The sequence below is a fragment of the Sorex araneus genome, chromosome 4 (assembly GCF_027595985.1).
Source record: "Sorex araneus isolate mSorAra2 chromosome 4, mSorAra2.pri, whole genome shotgun sequence".
NCBI lineage: Eukaryota > Metazoa > Chordata > Mammalia > Eulipotyphla > Soricidae > Sorex > Sorex araneus.
The window spans coordinates 46,823,071-46,844,388 of NC_073305.1; the positions used below are offsets into that span (position 1 = coordinate 46,823,071).

At 58.6% G+C, this 21,318-nt stretch overlaps 1 protein-coding gene across 3 annotated transcripts in view; it reads right to left on the reverse strand.

Annotated features, from left to right (window-relative positions):
• The window catches only part of CACNA2D2 (calcium voltage-gated channel auxiliary subunit alpha2delta 2), a 136,473-nt gene that overhangs the window by 60,011 nt on the left and 55,144 nt on the right, over positions 1-21,318 (reverse strand). For all 3 annotated transcript variants that reach the window (XM_055136517.1, XM_055136518.1, XM_055136519.1), the window contains exon 3: positions 9,286-9,402. In XM_055136517.1, the coding sequence (XP_054992492.1) occupies positions 9,286-9,402 (117 nt within the window). The remainder of the gene's footprint in view (positions 1-9,285; positions 9,403-21,318) is intronic.

Consider the following 21,318-nt stretch of genomic DNA (forward strand, 5'->3'; position numbering starts at 1 on the left):
GAGGCCTCACAGCCCTGGCTCTCCTGCTCACAGCGCTCCAGCTGGTGTTGACACAGCAAACAGACTGCGTCTCCCTTTTGCTGAGGCACAGAGTGGGCAAATACAGGAAGGCTGGAATAAAGGGCCCGGCAACCGTGACCAGCTTCTCAAACACAGAACTGCGGCGAGTGCCAGGAGGTAGGAAGCATGGAGCAGCCGGACTGTGCAGCCGCCGAAGTATAAGCTACGGCTGGGCCCTGGGTCCACGCCCTAACTGAAGAGGCACAGTCTCCTCCCGGGGGCCCACCCACGGCGTACTCTTTCTTGAATTGGTGTCTCCAAGGTCCAGGCGTAGAGTCCTGACAACAGATCAGTGAGGCTCCACGTGTTCCTACTGCACGGTAGGGAAACCAAGGCACAGAGAATGTGAGATTACTCGGAGTACTGAAAAGCAGAGTGGGTGGAGATTACCCCCGGAGTATTGAAAAGCAACAGAGGGTGGAGCCCCAAATTCTTGTTATTTTTTTCTTTTTGGGTCACACCCAGTGATACTTAGGGGTTACTCCTTGCTCTGCACTCAGGAAAGACTCCTGGTGGTGCTTGGGGGACCCTATGGAATGCCGAGGATCGAACCCGGGTCATCTGTGTGCAAGGCAAATGCCCTACCTGCTGCACTATCATCGCTCCAGCCCCTGAACCCCTAACTCTTGGCAACCTTCTGGCTTTGAGCCTGGCCATGTACGACAGGCGCCAGTCCCATCTTTTGAAGGGGGCTCCTGGCCATGGGCTTTTTCCCACCCGCACAGCACTTGGCCACCTAGGCCACTGGTTCAAAGCTTGGGCCTGAGGATGTGCTTCCAGGAAGCACACAGAGGTGTCCGGCTTCAGGCTGCACTTGGCTGTGCTCAAGGGCCTGTTGTGCTGGACATTGAGCAGTCAGTGCATTCTAACCACTCAACTACCTGCTGGCCCCAGGGGTCATGTGCGCATGCTTGCACACACACACACACACACACACACACACACACACACACACACACACACACTTTTTTTTTATCACACCCAGCTGTGTTCAGGGCTTACTCCTGGCTCTGTGCTCAGGGACCACTTCTGGCAGTGCTTAGGGGACGATATGGGGTACTAGGGATCTAACCTTGGGTTGGCTGCGTGCAAAACAAGCACCTTAGCCCTGTACTATCTGTCCGGCCGCACAGTCTGCCCCTGTAAGGCGTGCAGTGAACAGAGGTCGAGGGAAGCAAGGGCATGATGGAAAACCTGGGGATCCCACCCAGGGTCAGCCTGGTGCCTGGGTGCTCCAGGCTTGGAGAAGAGAGGTGACGGTTTCAAAGGGCCTTCCACCATCCACCCAGGGCACTGTGGTCCCCCCTTAGCACCCTTGGGGCTCACTGTTCCCCCTGGGTCCAATACTATGCAGGAGGCAGAGTCTTTTAAATCACAGAAAATGGGGTAAGAGGCACCTGGCTGCTCCCAGCGCCACCTGCTCTGTAAAGGAGTCGGGTTTGCTCAGCCTGGAGCGAGGAAAGCCATCTTACCCTTCTGTGACTGTCACCTTCCTGTCCTCTCAGGGGACGCAGCGCTGCACCGGCTGCCCCTCCCACTGACACTCAGCACTCAGCCCGGGTCACTCGTGTCCCCCTCCCTCTCAGGGCTCCCGCGCCTTCCTTCCTCCCTTTCCACCCGTTGAAAATTCCACTCCTTCCAAGGCCCAAACACCACCACCTCCAGGCTGGCCTTTCAGACCTCCGGGTCAGCTGCTCTGCACGGGGGGTGCCCATAGCCTGTCAGTCTGAAGTCTGGGTGTCCCAGGGACACTCCAGGCTGCTGGCTTGCCAAGCCTTAGATGTCTCCCTCCCTCCCCCAGCCCTCAAACACACGGATTTCAGAACAAAGGGCCAGACGCTATTAAAACTCAATTAAATTTCTCACATCTCTGATCCTGAATTAGACTGGTTTGTCCCTGTGGCACTTGTGGGCCCTTTTATTCTGCCTCCTAGCATCTGCCTCCCCCCACTGCCAGCCAGGACCCCCTCCCTGAATGTTTGCCTACCCAGGGGCATGGAGCCCTGCGTCTCCCCTGCATCTCCCTCACATCCAGACAGGGTTTTCTTCACTTCTCATTGTTGCTACCCCCCCAGCCCCTGCCATGCCCTAGATTCTGTGCCCATGTTGGTTGGGATGTAGGGGTGCTAAGGGGAACCCAGCACTAGGGCCTCCAGTCTGCACCTGGAGCTTCTCCAACGCAGCCCCCTCTCCAGCTATCCCCAGGGACTTGCAATCCAGGGCCCGCCCCAGGCCCCTGACGGTGCTCTGCCCTCCGTCTGCAGCCCGCACTTTGCCTCCCTCACTCAGCTTTTGGCGGCTCCCAGAGGGGCACCTGATATCCTGAGCACAGTCCCTGAGGACAGACATGCCCTCTTGGGGCGAGGGTTGGTCATGGGATGCCTCAGGAAGCTGAGGATGATGAGTTCCATGGCCTGACATGTGGCTACATCCAGTCCTTTCCCGCAGAAACCTGTTTTGAAGAGAGCCCAGCAGCGGGGTAGAGGGTGTCAGGAGGTCCACCTGGCCGCAGACCCAGGGACATCACACCCGGGCTCCTAGGGCCTCCCTTTGCCTAGTACCTAGCTTCCTAAACTTGACTAATCTACTGCCCCCTTTGCAGAAAGAAAGGGGGAGGTCTGCCCAGAAATCTACCTTCTTGGCCCAGATAGTACAGTGGCAAGGCCTTGCACATGGCTAACCTGGGTTTGATCTCCAGCACCCAAGCACCACCAGGTACGAAGAGCCAGGAAGAACCTTGAGCACTGCAGGGTCTGGCCCAACTGCCTCTGACCGTCTCCCCCCAAAGAAGTCTACCTTCTGCAAGTCACTGAACAGAAAGAGCCCCCTCTCCCCCCATGCACCCAAGGCTACTCCAGGCCTGTCAGAGAGCAGTACTGGCCACTCTGGGAGGGGCCTTGTGGCTACAGAGGAGCAACCCCACAGGGCTGATCCCAGGGACCAGGGAAAGCCTACCGCTGCCTTTCCTGAGCCCAGCAGCACAGCCCAGCAGGTGGGGCCCCAAGGAAGAAACGTTGTTCCCAGGATCCTTCGGCCCGGTGCTGCTCAGGTCTCACCACCTGCACTATCTCCCACTTCGCTCCCAGGGCCGCCACAGCCTGGAGGTCTTCAGGGCCCTCGGGGTTCCTGCTGGTTGGGGGGATGCGCATCCACACGCATGTCCATTGGCTGCTGGGTGCTGCTGGTGCGAGACTCAGGGCAACACACAGCGCCCTGCGCCCTCTCAGCCCCACGTCAGAGAGGCCACTTAGCCTCCGCACGCAGCTGTCTGTCTGTCTGTCTGTCTATCTATCTACGGCTCTTTCCTCTTCCTTGTTTCCTGGCAGAGCTGCTCCCCAGAGGCACCCCCACAACGGACCTGCTCATGGATTCGGCACCCAGGCCCCCCGCCCAGCCGGGGGCTCCTCTGGGCAGCAGTGGCACCTTGCCAGGAAGCAGGCAGCCTCTGGGCGCGGGGTGCATAATCAGCCGCCAGCGCAATCTGGGAGCCCGCTTGGCGCCCACGCCTGTGCCTAATTGGCTCCACGTGTGTGAGGCTCCTCTGGAGAGCGGGAAGTGGAAGGTCAAGATCGCTTAATGTTGGTAATGGAGGGGAGGCAGAAGCCACTGCTAGCTCCGCATAAACACCTTTTAATTGCCCGGAGCAGGCTGGGCGGAGGCAGCGGCAGCTATAGAGGGCACCCCCCTTCCCCCCCAGCTGCCCTGGACTGCAGCAGAACCCAGGGGCTGACCTTCGGGAGGTCTTAGCAGTCGGGACACCCAGGGCTCCTCAGCCTGTCCAGCCCCCATCAGTGAGAGCAGTGAGTGGACCCAGCTATTCTTTGCTTTGTTTCTGGGCCATGCCTGGCTGGGCTTGGAGCTGTGCTCGGGGCCTCTGCAGTGCCAGGGAGGGTTCCTGAACGCAAAGCATACACTCCATCCTTTGAGCCACACCCCAGCCCCCAACCTGGCTCCGAACTGGTTTCATGCTCCCTCAACAAGCTGACATGGGCACCGCAATTTGTGTTAATTAATCCACATTCAAGTGTGAGCCACGGGTGGTACGCAAACTTGTTAATGCTGACATTTTCTCCTCCACCCTTGCTGCCTCCTCCAGGCAGCCCCTATCACCGGGTTGCCCCCTTGAACTACAGGAAACTCCCCCTTGCAGATCTCTACCTCCCTGATGTCCCGGAGAGCCTTCTGCTTGTGGGGTTTCTTAACTCAGGGGGCTTTTGCTCCCAGGGACATTTGGCAAGATTTAGAGGCTTTTTATTTTGGAGGGGAAGGGGTTTGGGGCCACATCCAGCTGTGCTCAGGGTTTACTCCTGGTTCTGTGCTCAGGGATCACTACTGGCAGATTGGGGAGCCATACGAGGTTCTGGGGATTGAGCCCAGGTTGCCACGTGCAAGGCAAATGCCCTGCCTGCTGTACCATTGCTCTGGCCCTTTGGAGGCATTTTTTGGTTGTTACAACTCAGGGGGTGGCATGCCACTGCCATATAGTGGGTAAAGGGCAAAGCTGCTTCAGGGATGATGCCCCGGCAGCGCCCAGCAAAGATTCACCTAGCTCAGTGTCAGCAGGACTGAGGCCGAGAACACCTGCACGAGAGGAAGCCTGGGAACAAATGGAGTGCAAACATCCGTGTTCGAGGCACTGGGCAAACTGTCCTCTTCTTGATGAGGGAGGTCAGCCCCACCGGCCCTGCCCCCGGCTCCATCTCCTGGTCCTCTGAACACCCAGCCCAGTTCCTGAACAGGCCTGGCCACACTGCCAACAATGCATCAGTTTAATTGGGTTAAGTGGCCATTAGCGGCAAAAGCAGGGCGGCTATGTGCAGAAGGGTTTTTAATTTTGCTCTTTAAATGATGCTTGCTCCCCAGAGAGGCCACCGATGGTGGGAATGCTGCCCACTGGAGCCCCCATAACACTTGCATCTCCTCCACCCTAGTGGCCAGGTGGGTCTAGAGTCTCATCTCCCTGGAGGACACTGAGGACAGGAATGAGTCCAAGGGTGCTCCAGACCCAACCCCTCTTCCCTGGGCATGACCCCCGGGGACAGCCAATGTCACTGGCCACTGGTAGCAGCATGGAGGGCAATGGGGTGGGGCAGCAGCCTGGGTCTATCATCTGGTTTTGTTGTGAGCTATGGGGTCTGTGACTTAGCCTTTCTGGGGCTCAGTCTCCTCAAGTGTAAGCTGAGAAGAGGCAAAATCCAGCTTGTAGTGAGGTGGGCGGTGGGGGAACCCGGAGTGTCTGGCTCATTGGCTTGGCAGGCCCACAGAAAGAGGCCAGAAGTATGGGAAAGATTTATGTCTGCCGTTTAGGGAAGGTACCCTGAGTTCTCACGGAATCGTCTGAAGAACACTGAGAAATACTGGGGCCCAGCCCTGCCCCTGGAGAATCTGATGCACACGGTCCTCTGGGGGAGGGGAATGGGCATCTCAACTTAAAAGTTCCTTGTGTATGGGGGGGGGAGGGGGAGCGGGAGAGATAGTACAGGGGTTAAGGTCCTTGTCTTGCATCCAAGGATCCCAGTTCGATTCTGCAGAACAAATGGTCCCCTGAATACCACCAGGGGGCACTCTGGAACACAGTCAGAAAACACCCCCACCCACCCCTACCCCCACCCCCCAGCACTATTAGGTGTGCCCCTGCAAATAAAATCTCTTTCAGCAGGGCCCGGGGAGATAGCATAAAGGGTTGGAGCACATGCATGAGGTCCTGACCCTGCCCTGTGTGAACCCTGGGTTCCTCAGTAACACCAGCGCGCAGATAGGTTGAAGATACTGTCTGAAGGGCTGGAGAGACAGTACAGAGATGAGGGCACCTGCCTTGCAACTGGGAATTGAATCCCGGCACCACGTATGGTCCCCTGAGCACTGCCAGGTTGAGTACAGCCAGGCTGATCCAAAACCCAAAAACCCAAATACAACTAAATATGATACTTTCTGAAGGGAAAGGTACTAAGGTGAGGTGTCTGGGAAGGTCTTGCTCCCCTGACAGCAGGAGTACCTGCCTGGGGAACAGGGCATGGGGGAAGGGCAGAGCTCGAGGCCCAGTCTAAGTCTTGGCCCCCCCAGTCAGCGCCCAGCTGCCTGGTTGAAGGAAAAGAGGGAAGCAAGGGAGCAGGGGAGGGCGTCTCTCTGAGGAGGCCCAAGTTACCACTCATGGCCTTTAGAGCTTCCCACTAGCACTGGCCTCCCTGCCCCGGGCACCCATTTTCCAGGAGCTGCAGTGCCCTTGTGGTGAAGGAGGTAGAGAGCTCTTCGGGGGTCACCCCTCAGCTTAGCTCAGGCTCACCTTTCCTCTGAGTCACACCCAGAGGTGTCAGGGAGGGTGCTGGCAGAGACATCCCCTCCACAGACAGATGCCAAGATCACTGGGGCCTTTGTGAATGACTGAGTGTAAAAGCAGAACTTCTGGCTAGGGAGGGCCCGGGTCCTTTCATGGAGTGGGGAAACGGAGGCCTGACCCAGGATGGGCCGAGTCGCATGAAGGCACAATGGGGCCTCCTTCCCCGCTGCACCTTCAGCACCCGCCCAGCTCACAGCTCACAGGCAGTGCTGGTGAACAGACAGAAGGGAGCGCTCCAAAGAAACAAGCCTGCCCGAGGGCCGTGCCCAAGGCCCGGCTGGGTGGGCAAGAGTCCTGACTGGGGTCAGCTTCACCCCCGATGTGCGGTAAGAACTTAGACATCTGCCGCCTCCTGGGCTGGGACCCAGTGAGAGAGGACCTAGTTTCGGTTCAGCGGGCCTTCTTCCCGGGGAGCTGCAGTCCAGACAGGGTCCCCCATATTTCAGTGCCTGAGCCATCACCCGCCTCCCTGGCCCGCTCCTGGCCCCACGAACCTTGCCCTGTACAACTGGAGAACTGCAAGAAAACCACCGAGGGATGCTAATCACACAAGACTGGGCACCCCCGCCTCGCACTGCTCACAGGTCTGCCCGCCGGCCCCAAGTGAGGACTTTAGGTCAGACCATGGGGGCTTGGTTGGATTACTAGAGAGGGACAGAGAAGTGGGGTGTTGGTGGGGGTCCGGTCCCCAACAGTCCCCTCTGAATTAGCACTCTGGCCACAGGCAACTGGTAGAGGAGAAAAGGGCCAGCACTTGATTAAAGGCACAATTAAGGCCAAATCTCCTCTTCAACAATCAGGATCGAGGAGGGGAACTGGCAGACCACTGCTTCTGCTGAGAATTTGCGGCCTAGAGCCAGGGGGCAGCAGCGGGAGAGGGAGATGCAGGGAGGGCCGTGCAGGGTGAGGGGGCCATGCCCACCCCAGGAGTAGAGAGCTGGGAGCCATGGCACTGAGCATCAGAACAGCTGGGGTTCAAGCCTCGACTCCACCTTTGCTGGCAGCTGTGTGGCTGTACCGAGTCTGTGTCTGTGTCTGGGACGTGGCCTCTGCATGGGGTCACTCAGGATTCGGTCAATTGGGCCAGGGAGGAGGGCCTCTCCCGACGTCTCCCACTGAGAATTAGGGCCCGTGCCAGGCCGTGGGCTGGGCACAGAGGAAGGAGAGGGGGGACACACGTGCCTCATGGGTGCAGGAGGGTTGGATCAGGCCCTCGCACCCTGGGTAACCACACCCCGCGCTGCCAGGGTGGACAGTTCTTTCAGCAGTGGGAGAAGAGCTGGGCGGGACTCTAGCCCGAGGGCCCAGAGCGAGTGGCCAGGGCTGGGTCCTGGCCCCTGCTGCGAGGTGGGAGGGACACCCATCACCACAGCACCCCCAGGGGCAAACCTGTGGGGAGTGGGATGAAGGGGTGAAAAATGGGATGAGGAACAGCAGAGCAGGAGAGCGGGGTGCAAGTGAGGGGTCAGGCCTGAGGAGCTCAGCTTCAGGAGAGGCCACGTGTGCACCTGGGGGACTGTCATCCCAGCTCAAGGTGGCCTTGGCTTGCTCTCCATGACATTTTCCCAGTTGGTCCCCATCTGTGACTAAGCCCCTGAAGGTCAGGCTGAGCAGGGCCTCATTCTGGGTCCTTGGAGTCATGTCAAGTGGGTATCTTTAGGGGCTACCTCCCCTGGGTCCCTGGTCTCAGGATACCAGCCTTGCCCTGACCCACCATCACATGGGGCAGGCAGGAGACTCACCAGTGACAATGGGGACAGCTCCTGGGGGGGGGCGGGGCTCAGTGGGCATTTGGGTCGAGTAGCTACCCTGACCTGATCCTGCAGGTCCCTAGCGGAAACCTGAGTATGGCTCTTGTGCTCCTGTCAAAATCTTTTTTGTGTTGCTGGGGATGGAACCCAGGGGCTTCATACACGCAGGGGAGAGCCCTAGAGCAGAGCCGCACACCCCGCCCCTGCTCTTTCTTCTTTTCCTTTCAAATTGGCTTTATTGAGCTACTGTTTACACCTGTAAAAATTAACCCACATAAAGCATACAAGTGGGTGGCTAGTAGGCATAATTGGAGGTGTACAACCATCCCCACGATCTAATTTTAGGATATTTTCATCACCCCAAAAAGAAACCCCGTACCCACTAGCAAACACTCATTGTCCCACATCTTCCAGCCCTAAGCAACCACTAACAGACTGTTCATTTCTATGGATTTGCCTATTGTGGACATTTTGCAGAACTGGGATCACACAATCAGTGGTCTCTGGTGACTGGCCTCTTCCCTCAGTCCGACCTTTCCAAGTTCAGCCATGCCAGCCTGTGGATCAGCACCGCCTTCCTCTTCATTGTACCATGCACCTGTGGCACATGCCTCTGATCTGGGGGCAGCTTGAACTCCCCATTACTGCACAGCCTGCCCAGGGCTCTGCGGCTCTACCCCTGGGGGTGGGCCAAGTCTGGGGGGCTGTGGCTTTGCAGACCTGGTCACAGCTGCCTGGCAGGTTCTGTCCCCTAGTGGAACCACAGAGCCAGGGAACTGACAGAGACCCTTGACTGAGGGTAGGTGGGGAGCCCGAGGCCCAGAGAGAAACAGAAATATGTTCCAAGACACAGGCACAGCAGGGGCTCTAGCCCCCCAGCACCAGATGACCACAGCCCTCTCTGGAGCACATTTGGGGTCCCTCCACAAAGCCGACCCTTCCAGCCATCACTGCCGGGGTTGGGCACTTACCCAGAGCACTGACAGCCCAGGAGGAGCTGGTGTGATGGTGCACCTGGCTGCACCATCCATACAGCACAGCTGCATGCAGGGCCAGAAGGGTACCGCGGCCTGGGAGATGTGACTCACAGAGCCGGGTCCATTGCCCGGCCCCCCCCAGACAACGAAGAGTACCCACCTTCAGGGCCTGCACCTTCCTGTCCAGCAGGCTCTCGATGTCCCCGGCCACCTTCTCCACCAACTTCTGTGGCTCGTTCTCCTGGACCTCAAACAGATTCCGGTTTTCCTTATAGATCTGGAAGGAAGCAGAAGCTGGGGTGAAGACAGAGCGCCCCACCTTCCTGGGCCCTGGCACCCACCTGCTCTCCGCACAAACTCCCCACACAGTTCTCGCTTCCCCCCCCCCAACCATGGCTTTGGCTGCAGACAGCTCAGCGGTCTGGGGGGTGGGGAGATCCAGTGCTCCGGGGGAACAAAGCAGGGCCATCACTGCCTCCTCAGGACCGGCCACACTGTTGCTCTCCACAAACTGGGGGGCTGAGCACAGCAGAGGTAAGGTGTGGGCTGCATCGAGGGTGGACATCAGGGAGATGACCTGCCAGGCACAGTGCACCCCACACCCCCACAAAAGGATGCTCTCACAGCCGCCTGGGTCTGCACATGGCCCCCGCACACGTGTCTCAGCCGCCCTCCACAGTGGGTCCTGCGGCAGCACTGCTTTTAACGGCTGCTACCTCCAGGGTATTTGCAGAAATGAGAGCTCTGGGTGCCCCCTGGGCCTCTCCTGTCACTCAGGGCACAGATATGGGGGCAGGGAGGAGGGAGGAGGAGGCTGGTAGGGGGAACAAATATACCTCCCCCTTCCATGGTGGGTGGGTCTGTGCACATGCGCTGGCGGGATATAAATCCCATAATATCTGCATGTGCATGTGTGCGTGTGTTTGTGAGCGTGTGTGTATGCATGCGATGGCTCAACACACACGTCTGCCTGCAGAAGGCTGAGTGTGGGGAGGGGAGGGCGAGGGCCTCCACACCAAGCCAGGGGCTCGCCTATGAGCTGTAGATTCCTGCAGGCGGCTTTGTTCCTGGCTGGGGTGCTGAGTACATACATGTGTGTGCCTGAGCATCACACACTGTGGATCAATCCAGTGACCCCCAGCAGGCTCCTTCACTGGAGGTCACTGGGTGGGCAGCCACCAGCCTGTGCCATCTCCTTGCACAGAGCCGAGGGCTGTGGGGACAGGAGGTGAGGAGAGGAGATAAAGGAGTGTGTGTGTGGAGCACAAACAGGCGAGAGAGATAAGGTCTCAGAGTGACAGCAAGATGGGAGATAAGGCATAGGACAGGGATGGGGGACCTGCACCTCCATAGCCCCTGGCCTGCACCTCACCCCAGCCTGGCAATCCAAGGGTTAAAGCAACAAAGCAGTTCAAGCGACCTCCTTCCTCCTCCCCCCTTCCCAGCCCTCTGCCAGTCCCTGTTTCTTTTTCCTTTTTGTTCTTCTCTTAGAACAAAATAATTTGTGGTAAAGTTGCTCCTTCCCCCAGGAGCTAGAGCGGTGAGTACTGGATGCACGGGTAGGGGCAACGGAGGCCCCAAGTGGGCACCAGGTCAGGCTGTACCCAGAGCTCAGCCTTAGTTCAGAGGCACCCCGTTCCCAGTGGCAGAGTGTGACGGAGACAAAGGTCTGCAGGTTTGGAGTCTGGAAATGCAGGGATCCTAGAGCCTAATGCCCAGGGTCACTGGTTGGCAAGGCGCTTGCCTTGTGTGCGACTGACCCAGGTTCTATTCCCAGAACCAGCTATAATCTCCTGAAGCCCACTAGGAATGGGGGTTTGAACATCGAGCCTAAACCCTGAGCACAGCTGGGTATGGACCAAACAAACAGAAATGCTGGCCTATAAAGGGGCAGGAGAGATGTACAGCGGATAAGGCGACTGTGTTCTACACAACTGCCCTGGGTTCCATCCCCAGGACCACATGTGGTCTCCCCTGCACTGCCAAGAGTGATCCCTGGTCGCAGAGCCAGAAGTTCTGAGCACCGCTGGGTATGGCCCTAAAACCAAAAACCAAACAACCTTCTCCCTCAAAAAAAAAAAAAAAAGACTAAAGCTCAATACCCAGCACTAGGAAATAGCAGAGGACAGCTCAAGGTCAGCAGCCACACAGGGCTCCCCATCCTCTCAGAGTCCTTCTCCCCAGACTCTCCCAGACTCCAGAGGGCTGGGGACAATGCCCCTGTGGCTGTGAGGAGGCCACGAGGAGGTCATGTGCACCAGCAGGGGGTGAAGCCACCTGCCTTCTCGGCAGGGAAGGCGTTCCGGTGCCTACTCCCCTTCCAAGGTCATTCTGGGCACCCTGATTGCCTGTCCATGGTAGCAGACCCCTGTACCCAAGGCTGGACCAGGCGCTCCTGCCAGCTCTCCTCAGGACCTGCGTGCCCTAGGCGGACTGGCATGAGGCTGGTCCAAGGCCTGAGGGCTTACCTCCTGGGAACAGGGTCACACGATGACACTTTCTCTCCAGAAGAGCGAACCATGCCCAGTCCCCCTGTCTCTGAACCGTGGTGACCGATCTAGTAAATGAGGGAGCAGCAGTGCCCGCCTCACTGGTAGACGGGGACCGCAGAGGAACCTCTGTTACTGTCACCACAGCTGTGGTTCTGGGTCCCTGGGATGCGTGGGAGTCACAGTCCCTGCAGAGCTGCCTGAGGGCCGGCAGCCATTGCTCCCTCAGCTGTCCTGCTGCTTGTCCCCGACACCTGAGTCTTGGGCCTGGAGGTGATAACAGGGGTTCCCAGACCCAGGGACGCCACTACCAGCGGGAGAGTGTGGATGCCACGCTCACGTCTGAGAGCAGAGCTCAGGCCAGTGAGCCCAGAAATGACTCGCCCCCAATCCCCCATTCCCCTTCTGCCTACACCTGAGTTCTGCAGGGAGCCTAGGGCCACATGTATGTGGCTTCTTCCGGTCCTGCTTCTACCCACCACACTGCCCTTCAGCTGGTACCTGGAGCCCACGACCTGGCACATGCACAGGTGCTTTGCCTGGGGCACCCTACACACCTCTGCTCACGCTTCTCCTGCTCTCCAGCCTTGCCTGCCTGTCTGATTCCTCCCTAGAGCGGGGGCTAGGAAGGGAGGTGAGGGCAGAATCCTAGAACTGCAGGGACCGTGTATCTCCCGGCCAAGCCTGCCCCTCACTGGCAGACATCTCACCTTGGAGAGACGGGACAGCTCTTGGTGGCGCCCGGGCGGTGCTTCCCATGTGGATGTGGAACAGGAAGCCCTGGGGGGCCCTGGCAACTCTAGTGCATGCCCAGACCTGGCTTCCTCAGGCCTCAGCCTCCAGCCCTGGTCCCTGGGTCAGCTTGGAAGCAACAAAAGGTCAGGGCACACTGGGTGTAGGAGCCCCACAGCCACAGCAGCAGGTGCACCCGCGGGTGTCCTTGGCCCCATGAGCTGGTTGGGAAAACCCCGCAGTGCCCCAGGCGCACTTCCAGGCCCCCGTCTCTGCGTGTGAGGGGCCAGCACACGTTCTGGAGTTCCACGCCTGCTGGCCATGGTGGGCGAGGGAGAGATGGCAATGGAAGGGGGCAGGGTGGCAGATGAGGGGATAGGCTGAGGGAGCGGGCGGGCACTGGGAGGACAGGTGATGGGGGGGCGGAGCGCCTGGCCCCCACCCCAGCTATGGAGACCTGCCCCCCATCTGCCCCTCACTCCTGCCGTCACCCCACCCCAGCCTCTCAGTCTCCCTTTGTCCGGCGACTTGTCCGACCAGCCTGCTGCTTCCCTGGGAGCTCCACAGGAAGGGGAGGGGAGCCTGAAGGGCACTCGAGGAACGGTCACCTTGGACAGGGCGCCAGCGAGAGACCAGCCTCTGCCCCACAGCTCCCAACAGCTGTCACTGGGAGCTGAGTGCCTAAGTGCTGGGCAGGCTGGGGGGCCGGCAGCAGTGGGGTCTGCACCTGCCAACCCCCCAGCTTCAGGTCAGCATCCAACCCGGCCCAGAGAAGAGGAAGGCGATGAGGGGAAAGGAGGTGGTAGAAGGGGCGGCCGGAGGCTGCAGAGCTGGCCCTGGCCACCCTGCAGCTGCAGGAGCTTTACCCGCTTGCCCTCTCCCCACCCCGAGGGGGACCACTGTGACGAGGGCCCCGAGCAGGCAGGACATGACGAAGAGAGAGGTGCAGACGAATGGGACAGAGGACCCAGCTGGGTCTGTTGAACCTGAAGCCCCCACACTGCGTTCACTATCTATCATAGAACCTATCATAGAAGGGAGAGGTGGGGTCTTTGGCAGAGGGGAGAACACAGGAGGGAGCTGGGGGCGTGGTGGGTCTGAAAGGGGCCTGGGCTGGACCTCAGATGAAGCTGAATATCCAAGATCCAAGGAAAGCAGGGGGGTCTGTTCTTTTTCAATTATTTTATTTCCTTGAAAAAAAATTGGGTCATACCCAGGAATGCTCAGGGCTTACTCCTGGCTCTGCACTCAGGGATCACTCCTGGTGGAGTTTGGGGGCCTAAGTGGGGTTCCAGGGATTGAGCCAGGTTGGCTGTGTGCAAGGCAAGCACTCGAACGGTTCTGCTGTACCATCTCTCAGCCTCGGGAGGGGGCGGGAAGGCAGGCAGAGCCCCCTGCCTTCAGCCTGGGAATGAAAACAGGTGTGTGCTTGAAGCATGCTCTGCAGTGAAGGGGAACGGGCCCTAATCTCTGGAAAATTAAATCAGAAAGAAAATGGAACGAGAAAGATTTGACGCAGTCTGGGCCCTCTTGCTGGCTTTCTTTTCAAAGGCCGGCCCAGCTGGGGGTTCAGCTGGTAGTTTCAGCACCTCGGCCTCCTCCCCTTGTCGGATGATGGGGCAGGGCACAAAGCAGGGCTGGTGGAATGAGTGCAACAATTGGACCCCAGGGGACTTGACCGCCTCAGTTCCCTCTTACCCCGTCTCCGCTGTTGTCTGGTCTCTGGTTGTGCAAGGGGAGAGAGCGAGGCAGAGTATTAGTGCAGCGGGTAAGGTGCCTGCCTGCATGTGCCAAACCTGGTCCCATCCCGGGCACTGTCTAGGGTGCCCTGAGCATTGCCAGAAGTTATCCCTGAGCACATCGAGCCATGAGTGTGGGCTTCACTTCTAGCCCTCGAGCCTGAGGGTCCTGAGAAAGCAGCGAGAGGACTAAGGGTGGTGCAGGGGGCTCTCCAGACTGGTTTGCATGGGCAAGCACTTGGAGATGGGGCCCAGCTGCTGCACTGGGGTAACACTTGTGCTAGGAATTGGAGCAGCCCTGGGAGGGAAAGTTGGGGGCTCATGGCGACCTGGACCAAGACGGTGGTGGGGACAGGGGACTGGCAGCGACAATCAGCTCAGGAACCCCAGACAGAAAAATTGGGTCCAGGGCCCTGCCCTCACTCACCCCTCCTCACTTACCCCTACCTGGCTGCTGGCCCCTTCTCTTGCCTTTTTGGGAAAAGTTGAGGATAAAGATCTAGCCACCATTCATGCTGTAAGGCTATGGGATCAATGGGGGTCTGGGGCCGGGGGACCCCACTCACCAAGAGCACCTAGGACAGTTCCAGGATAGGCTGCACCCCCCTGCCCCCGCCCTCCAACCAAACAGCATTCGTCTGACAGGGCTGAGGGGCTGCCCTCCTCGGGAGCGTGGAAGCCTGGAGCCAGCTGGTCGGGCATTCCTGGACCAAGGGTAGACAATGGCTGTAGGGCAGGGGCCATGTCTGGCAGACGCATGATGCAGAGTAACCTTGCTGAGCACATGAGGGATCCTCCCTCCCCACACACCAGGAGAGCCGGGTGGGAGTGTGTGCCACTTAGTTCCTGGCTACATCAGCTCTGACATCTGGCAGCTGCCATGCTGGCTCTCACGTGGCCATGCCATGTGGCCACCACCCTGTGAGGGGTTGGCCCAGTCACAAGCAGCTGTGAATCAGGCCACACCCAGGGCATTGGATGGTGGGACGCTGCCTGTCACATCACTAATGACTAACCTTCCCACCAAGGGGAGATTTCCTGGGACATACCGTTTAGGCTGTTGACAGAGGGCAGAGCAGCCCAGGTCATTGCAATGTGGGCTCTGACAGGGGACATGGAAGCCGGAGCAAGTGAGGGTGTGGCCCCTTCTCCCCACCTCCCACCTGGGGCCTTCTACATTCATGGCAGCGTCATGTGGGCTCTTGAGCCCAGGGCAGTGGAGACGGGCCAGATGTTGCTCCTGCACTTGGAGGAGATGCCACCCCAGGGTTCAGAGGTCCAGGTCAGCAGAGGCCACACAGGGATGGCTGCAGGGTGTGCCGAGATGCCGGGGACTGGCCTGCTTGGGTAGGGCCAGGAGGGGTGTTGAGGAAGACGGGGGATGGGGGTGGGGCTAGTGAGAGTCTGTCTAAGCAGAGTCTGAACAGCTGGCCACTTAGACCATGCAGGGGTGGACGGGGCTGAGGGGCCCCAGGCAGGAGTCATGGCCTGTGCAAAGGTCAGCAGAGGGGAGAGTTCATGGATGGCTCAGTGACCCCAGCAAGTGGTCTGCAGGGGGCAGTCAGAAGGTGGGGACAGATTGGGACGGAGGGAGGGGGTGTGGTCTAGAGCACAGGCTGGGGAGGTCCGGGAGGCACAGCCAGGCGAACCCGCCACCAGGTTCCCTCTGCAGCACACACAGGGGCCCACGCCCCTGCCGCCACCCCCAGCAACGCCTCCCTGTTTTTAAAGTTAAAGTTTAGTTGACTGTCATCCATTACCGCAATTAGTACATTATGTCTAATTATGCAATTAGTGTAAAAAGTGCACTTGCTGCTGAGAATGGGAAATTACGCTGCCTCGTTACGCTGTAAAATCCATGTCATAAAAAGGCTCAATCTCTTGTTTTTCAAAAGACACAAAACCCAACACAAAACAATAAACGAAATCCTCCCAGTTGAGCGAGGACCAGTCTGTGCCAACCTTCCTGTGCTTATCCCCACGAAGCCCTGCAAGGCCAACTTCCACACAGTGAAGGGCACGTGGGCATTGCCCTGAAGGACGCCGAGTGACTGAGGCCCAATCTGGGGCTGACCTGTCTTTGTTCCCCTGAAGTGTGAATTCACTTTTTTTTTTCACCCTTTTTTTGGGGGGCGGGGTGTCATATCTAGTGCACAGGGAACCACGTGGTGTGGGGCTGGGAGCCAGGCGCCCACCAGAGCCGGCGCTCAGCTCTCCAAGCTGGTACTCTTCAGCCTTTCTGCACCTGCGGACATGGACCTGTGCTACACGTCCATGGCACACGTCCATGGACCAGCAGCTACAACCAAGGCAGCTGACCAATGGTGTCTGACCTTTCTCTACCTGCAGAGCAGCACTGGTTCGTGACTGGAGTCTGAAAACCATGGCAAGACATCTCCACCGCCCCCGGAGTGTGACTTTCTAAACAGACTTGAAACCTGGGGCAATTGGGTGGCAATCCTGAGCCCTGTTTTTCCACCCCTTAATCCAGATCTGCTTAGGAACTGGGTCCCTGCACAAACGCCCCTGTGGTTCAGGTGGGAGTAGTGATGGAGTGGCCTCACCCTGCTCCAAGTATGTGGGGGCTGGGGGGGCCTCTCCCGGGGCTCCCTAAGGCAGAATTCTGGGCTCCCACTGGTGGGAGGAGCAGGGAATCTTCCAGCTCAGTAGCGGGACTCTTGGCTGCCATCATTAGGCAAGAGCGTCTTTTGGGTTTGTTTTGGGGCCATCATCAGCTGTGCTTGGGGCTTACCCCTGGCTCTGCACTCACCTCTGACAGTCTGAGGGATCATGAGCGATAGGGATTGAACCCAGGTTGACCCCAGATTGAACCTTACCTGCTGTATTCTCTCTCTGGCCCAAGATTACAGCATTCCCACGCTGTACTGATGTGAAGTTTGGTCGTGACTATCTTCTCCAGGATACGCAAGGGGATGGGTGGGAGGTGAGACAGGAATCTGAAAGATTCCATGGAAGTGACAACCGTCCAGCATTCCTGAGCACACTTCTGTACTCAACAATGTGATGCCAGGGCCAGGTCTCGTCAGCCGTGCCCCCACACTAGGTCCTAAGTTACAGCTCCAGCATGGGCTTCTTTTACCCGCCACACTTAGTCTAGCCTAAGAAGACATCCCCTGAGCCCCTTCCTCCAAGATGCTGCCCTCCTAAGAGCCCAGGATGCTTGTCCAGGTCCAGCGGTGGGTGATGTCCCCTCCAAGGCTTGGCCCGACCTTCTGGGCTCGATGCTACCCTCCGGCAGCTGCCACGGTGCAGCCAGGCAAGGTGCACCCTGGGCAGAGGACCTGGGACCTGGAGCCTGTGGGGCCCCAGAGCCTTGGCCGTCACTCCCATCTGCAGGCACACTCATCTGTTCTGGGGGTACTGAGGCTTCTGGATGCTATCCACACCCCAACAGAAAGCATTCACTGAGAAGGCAGCTGGGTTGTGGGGGGTGAGGGGACCTGGACCCACTGGAGGGACACCTGTTGCCTCTAATGAAGGCATAGGGGTCCCCAGACAGTTCCGCCTCCAGGCCGTGGGCTCCACGGGAGACCCTGGGGAACTGGACAATGGGACCAGCCTTGCTGGCACACCCCAGCCATGGAGACCCTCCAGGGCCCCCGTCCTCTCCATTTGGTCCAGGAGGGCAGCGGGAATAGGGAATTGGAGCCTGAACTCAACCAAACTGCAGACAAGATCTGGGGGCCTCTGCCTGCTCCCCCTCCCTGAGCTGGGAGCCGCCGGCTGTCGAGGCAGCTGGGAGAGAAGCTGTGCCCAGCATACCAGCTGGCACGGGGGAGTGCGAGTAAACACACCCGCACTTCCCCAACTCGCACAAGTCTCCGGGTGGCGGCCGGCTGGTGTGGGCGCCCATGTTTATGGGAAACAGATTGTTTGTGCCGGCGACTAGGCCCTCTTGCCGCCCAGCCTGGCTCCTCTCTCAACTGACTCTGCCGCCTCCCCACCCAGTCCATCCCGCCTTCAGTTCCCCCAAACCCTGCAGACTGTCCGCTGCAGACAAACAGGGAAGCACTGACAGGGCCAGACGGGGCTCAGCATGACCCCTGGGCTGCCAGGCTGATCCTCCTTGGGGCCAGGTCAGACACTGTCCCCCTTTTCAGCAGAGGACACTGAGGCTCTGGCAGAATGGAAATGGGCTGGAGACAGCTAGCAGTGAGTGGAGGAGCTGGGTCCCCAACCCTATCATCAGTGCCAGGTCCTGGGGTCCTCAGTGTGCCCTCACCCCAGACAAGCCCAGTCTTTTCTCTTCCTGGGTGTCCACCTGAGCAGTCCAGCTCCGAGATGCCCAGACAGGGGCTCTGCCCTCAGAGCTCCCACAAACCAGCTGGCTATTGGCCTGTGTCCAACCTTGCCACTTTGCCCCTCTGAGTCTCCATCCTGGGAGTTGTCACCTGGCAGTTCGAGTGAGGTCCCATTGCTGCTTGCCAGGGGCAAGAGGACTGGCAGGAACCGAACAAGAGCTTGGGAGAGGCTTGTGGTGGGCCGGGGTGGATTCTCCATCCTTTTCCTGCAAAACCTTCCCTGTCAACACCCATGGAGTGATTTCTGGGAGCTGAGGGTGGGGCAGGCTTTTTCTGCCACATTCACGCCATCACCCCACCTTCCCAACACCGACACTCTGGAGGACCATCATCTTCAGGAGCCGGGCACACTCTCAGGGACTTGAAAATGGCCAAAAATGGACTCTGCCCCAACAGTGCCCGGTTGGACTTTGTATGTATATGTGGGGTATCACCTGGTCTAACTATATCCACCTGCTCCTGACCTGTGACATGGCACCAGTAGGGGTTCAGCAGCTCGCTGACTTCTTACCTTACAGATGAAGACACAGAGGTGCCAGCAGGAAGACCTCCCTGTCACCCCCTCTGGCCCATTGTAATCCCAGTCAAGAACAGCTCAAATGCCAGGGCTTGTGTGTCCCCACCTGCTCCTCCAACCACAAACCTTCATCTGGCATGTGCACAGCCCTCAGATGCTTAGCGAGCCTTTGGGGTGTTCTTCATGGTGAAAGGCCAAACGCACAATGTGCTGGCTCTCCCTGAGCTCCCTCCAGTGACCCCGAGGGTCCAGGAGTGGCCCTTGCCTCACCTGGTCCTCCAGAACCTCCTTTCCTTGGCAGGCCTGGGGGACCTGTGATCCCAGCATGAGCCCTCTACTGCTGCTTGGTGGAAATGTGAGATCCAGGCATATTAGCGGCTGGTAAAGACAGAGATGGAGGTGAGCTGACCCTTTTCGGGCTAGGTCACCCCACAGTCATATCCTGTCCCTGTGTACCCACTGCAGTTAAGGCTCATACATACACACACCCCACTCCCCACCGGGTTCATAAAGACCCAGGCAGCTGCTCCCAGATCCTGCCCTGCCTCACACTCAGACTCTCAGATAAAGCACCAGGATGGGCCAGACGCCCAGCAGCCCCAGGCCTCTGCAGGGCATCACACATAGCCTCTCCAAAGTGTTTCCAGTACTGGAACTTTTGTTTGTTGGGACCACAGCTTGTCATGGTGAGGGATTACTCCTGGCTTTTGTGCCCAGAGGTCACTCCTGGTTGGGTTCAGGGATCCACATGGGGTGCTGGGGATTGAACCTGGGTCAGTTGTGTGCAAGGGGAGTACCGAATCCGCTCTCTGTACTATCTCTCTGGGTCCTGGCAGTGCAAGTTTATGGGCCTAGATACTCAAAACTTGAAGGCCCTGACCCTATATCCTGGTGGACAGGGCCCTGGAGAAGCTTGGAGCAGCTCGGGGTCTGGGTCTGGGAGCAATGACCTGGCCTGGCTGACAACTAACCTCTGGACCAGGATCTCCAGGATGACCTGCTCCTCTGAGTCCAGCTAACCGCATGCTGGCCATCTCCCTGTTAGTACCTCCCTGCTCCTTCTGGGTCCTTCCCATAGATTTTCTTTGATTTTTCTCCTATTTGCAATTTACAAGCTCATCTTGAATTTTATGGATTCTTGTAAGTGCCCTTAAATCTTTCAGAGAACAAGTCGGAAGCATAAAATAAACAAAGGGAACTGGGATGCTGGCTGAGCGGACAACCACCCAAGGAACAGCACACGTCAGGGAACCCCGCACGAGGATGCATGTTCTAGGGACAAACACCCAGAAGGGATGTCCGTGCCCACCAGCTTTATGCTCTTCCATCACCTCAGGTTCTTTTTTTTTTGCTTTTTGGGTCACACCTGGTGATGTACAGGGGTTACTCCTGGCTCTTCACTCAGGAATTACTACTGGCGGTGCTCAGGGGACCATATGGGATGCTGGGATTCGAACCCGGGTCGGCCACGTGCAAGGCAAACGCCCTACCCGCTGTGCTATTGCTCCAGCCCCTCACCCCAGGTTCTTATGGGCCCGCAGAGGAAAGTGGGAAATGCAGGTGGCCACTGCACCGCATTTCCATAAAGCTGGGAGCTCAGGGAGTACTACACCCAGTCCTGGCAGGGTGCTCTGAACAGACCCTGGTCCCCCTTTCCCACGGGCAGAGAGGGACAGCCTCAGGACCTCTAGGCAGGCTCAGGCTCTCTCATGAATGCCAATACACCCAACCGCTGCAGTCACACTGCCTTCCCTGAGCCATGCCGTCAGTCTGCCATGCCACCAACTGTGCAGACAGAACCCACTGCCCAGACCCACCCATGCAAACATCACGAGGGCTCTGGCCTGACAGCCGCACGTGTCAACAGCGGAGAGATGTACTGGGGGGGCGGAGTGGGAGGCAGATGCTGTCCCAGGGCCCCCACTCACGGTGGGCTGCCTCCTCACACCCCTGCTTTGGGGGCTACCTGATCTGGGGGTGATTACCACAGGAAGAGGTGCCCCAGTGAGCCTGCATGCTGGCCAGACCCACGCCCAAGCTTGGAGGTTCTCATCGCCCAGGAACTAGCAGGTCTGGGATTCAGTGGTAATTCAGACCCATTCCGGATCCCTGCCCCTTGGCCAGCCCCCAAGGGACACTCATCCCAAGGCGATGAACTGTGTCACAGCGCTGATGGTGTCTGCAAGCCTCATCCTGTCAGTTATGACCCTGGAGAGCTTGTGCCCCTCTCTGCTGGCTCTCCAAGATTCTACAGAAGGCTGCCCCGTCGGGACAACAGGCCCCTGCCTGCTAGGGTCATCCCTCAGCTCCTCTTCTCAAGCCTATCAAGCCCTCACTATGCTCGGTGGCTCTGCGGTCACCCTACAAGCTCGCCGGGCCTGGGGATCATTAGCC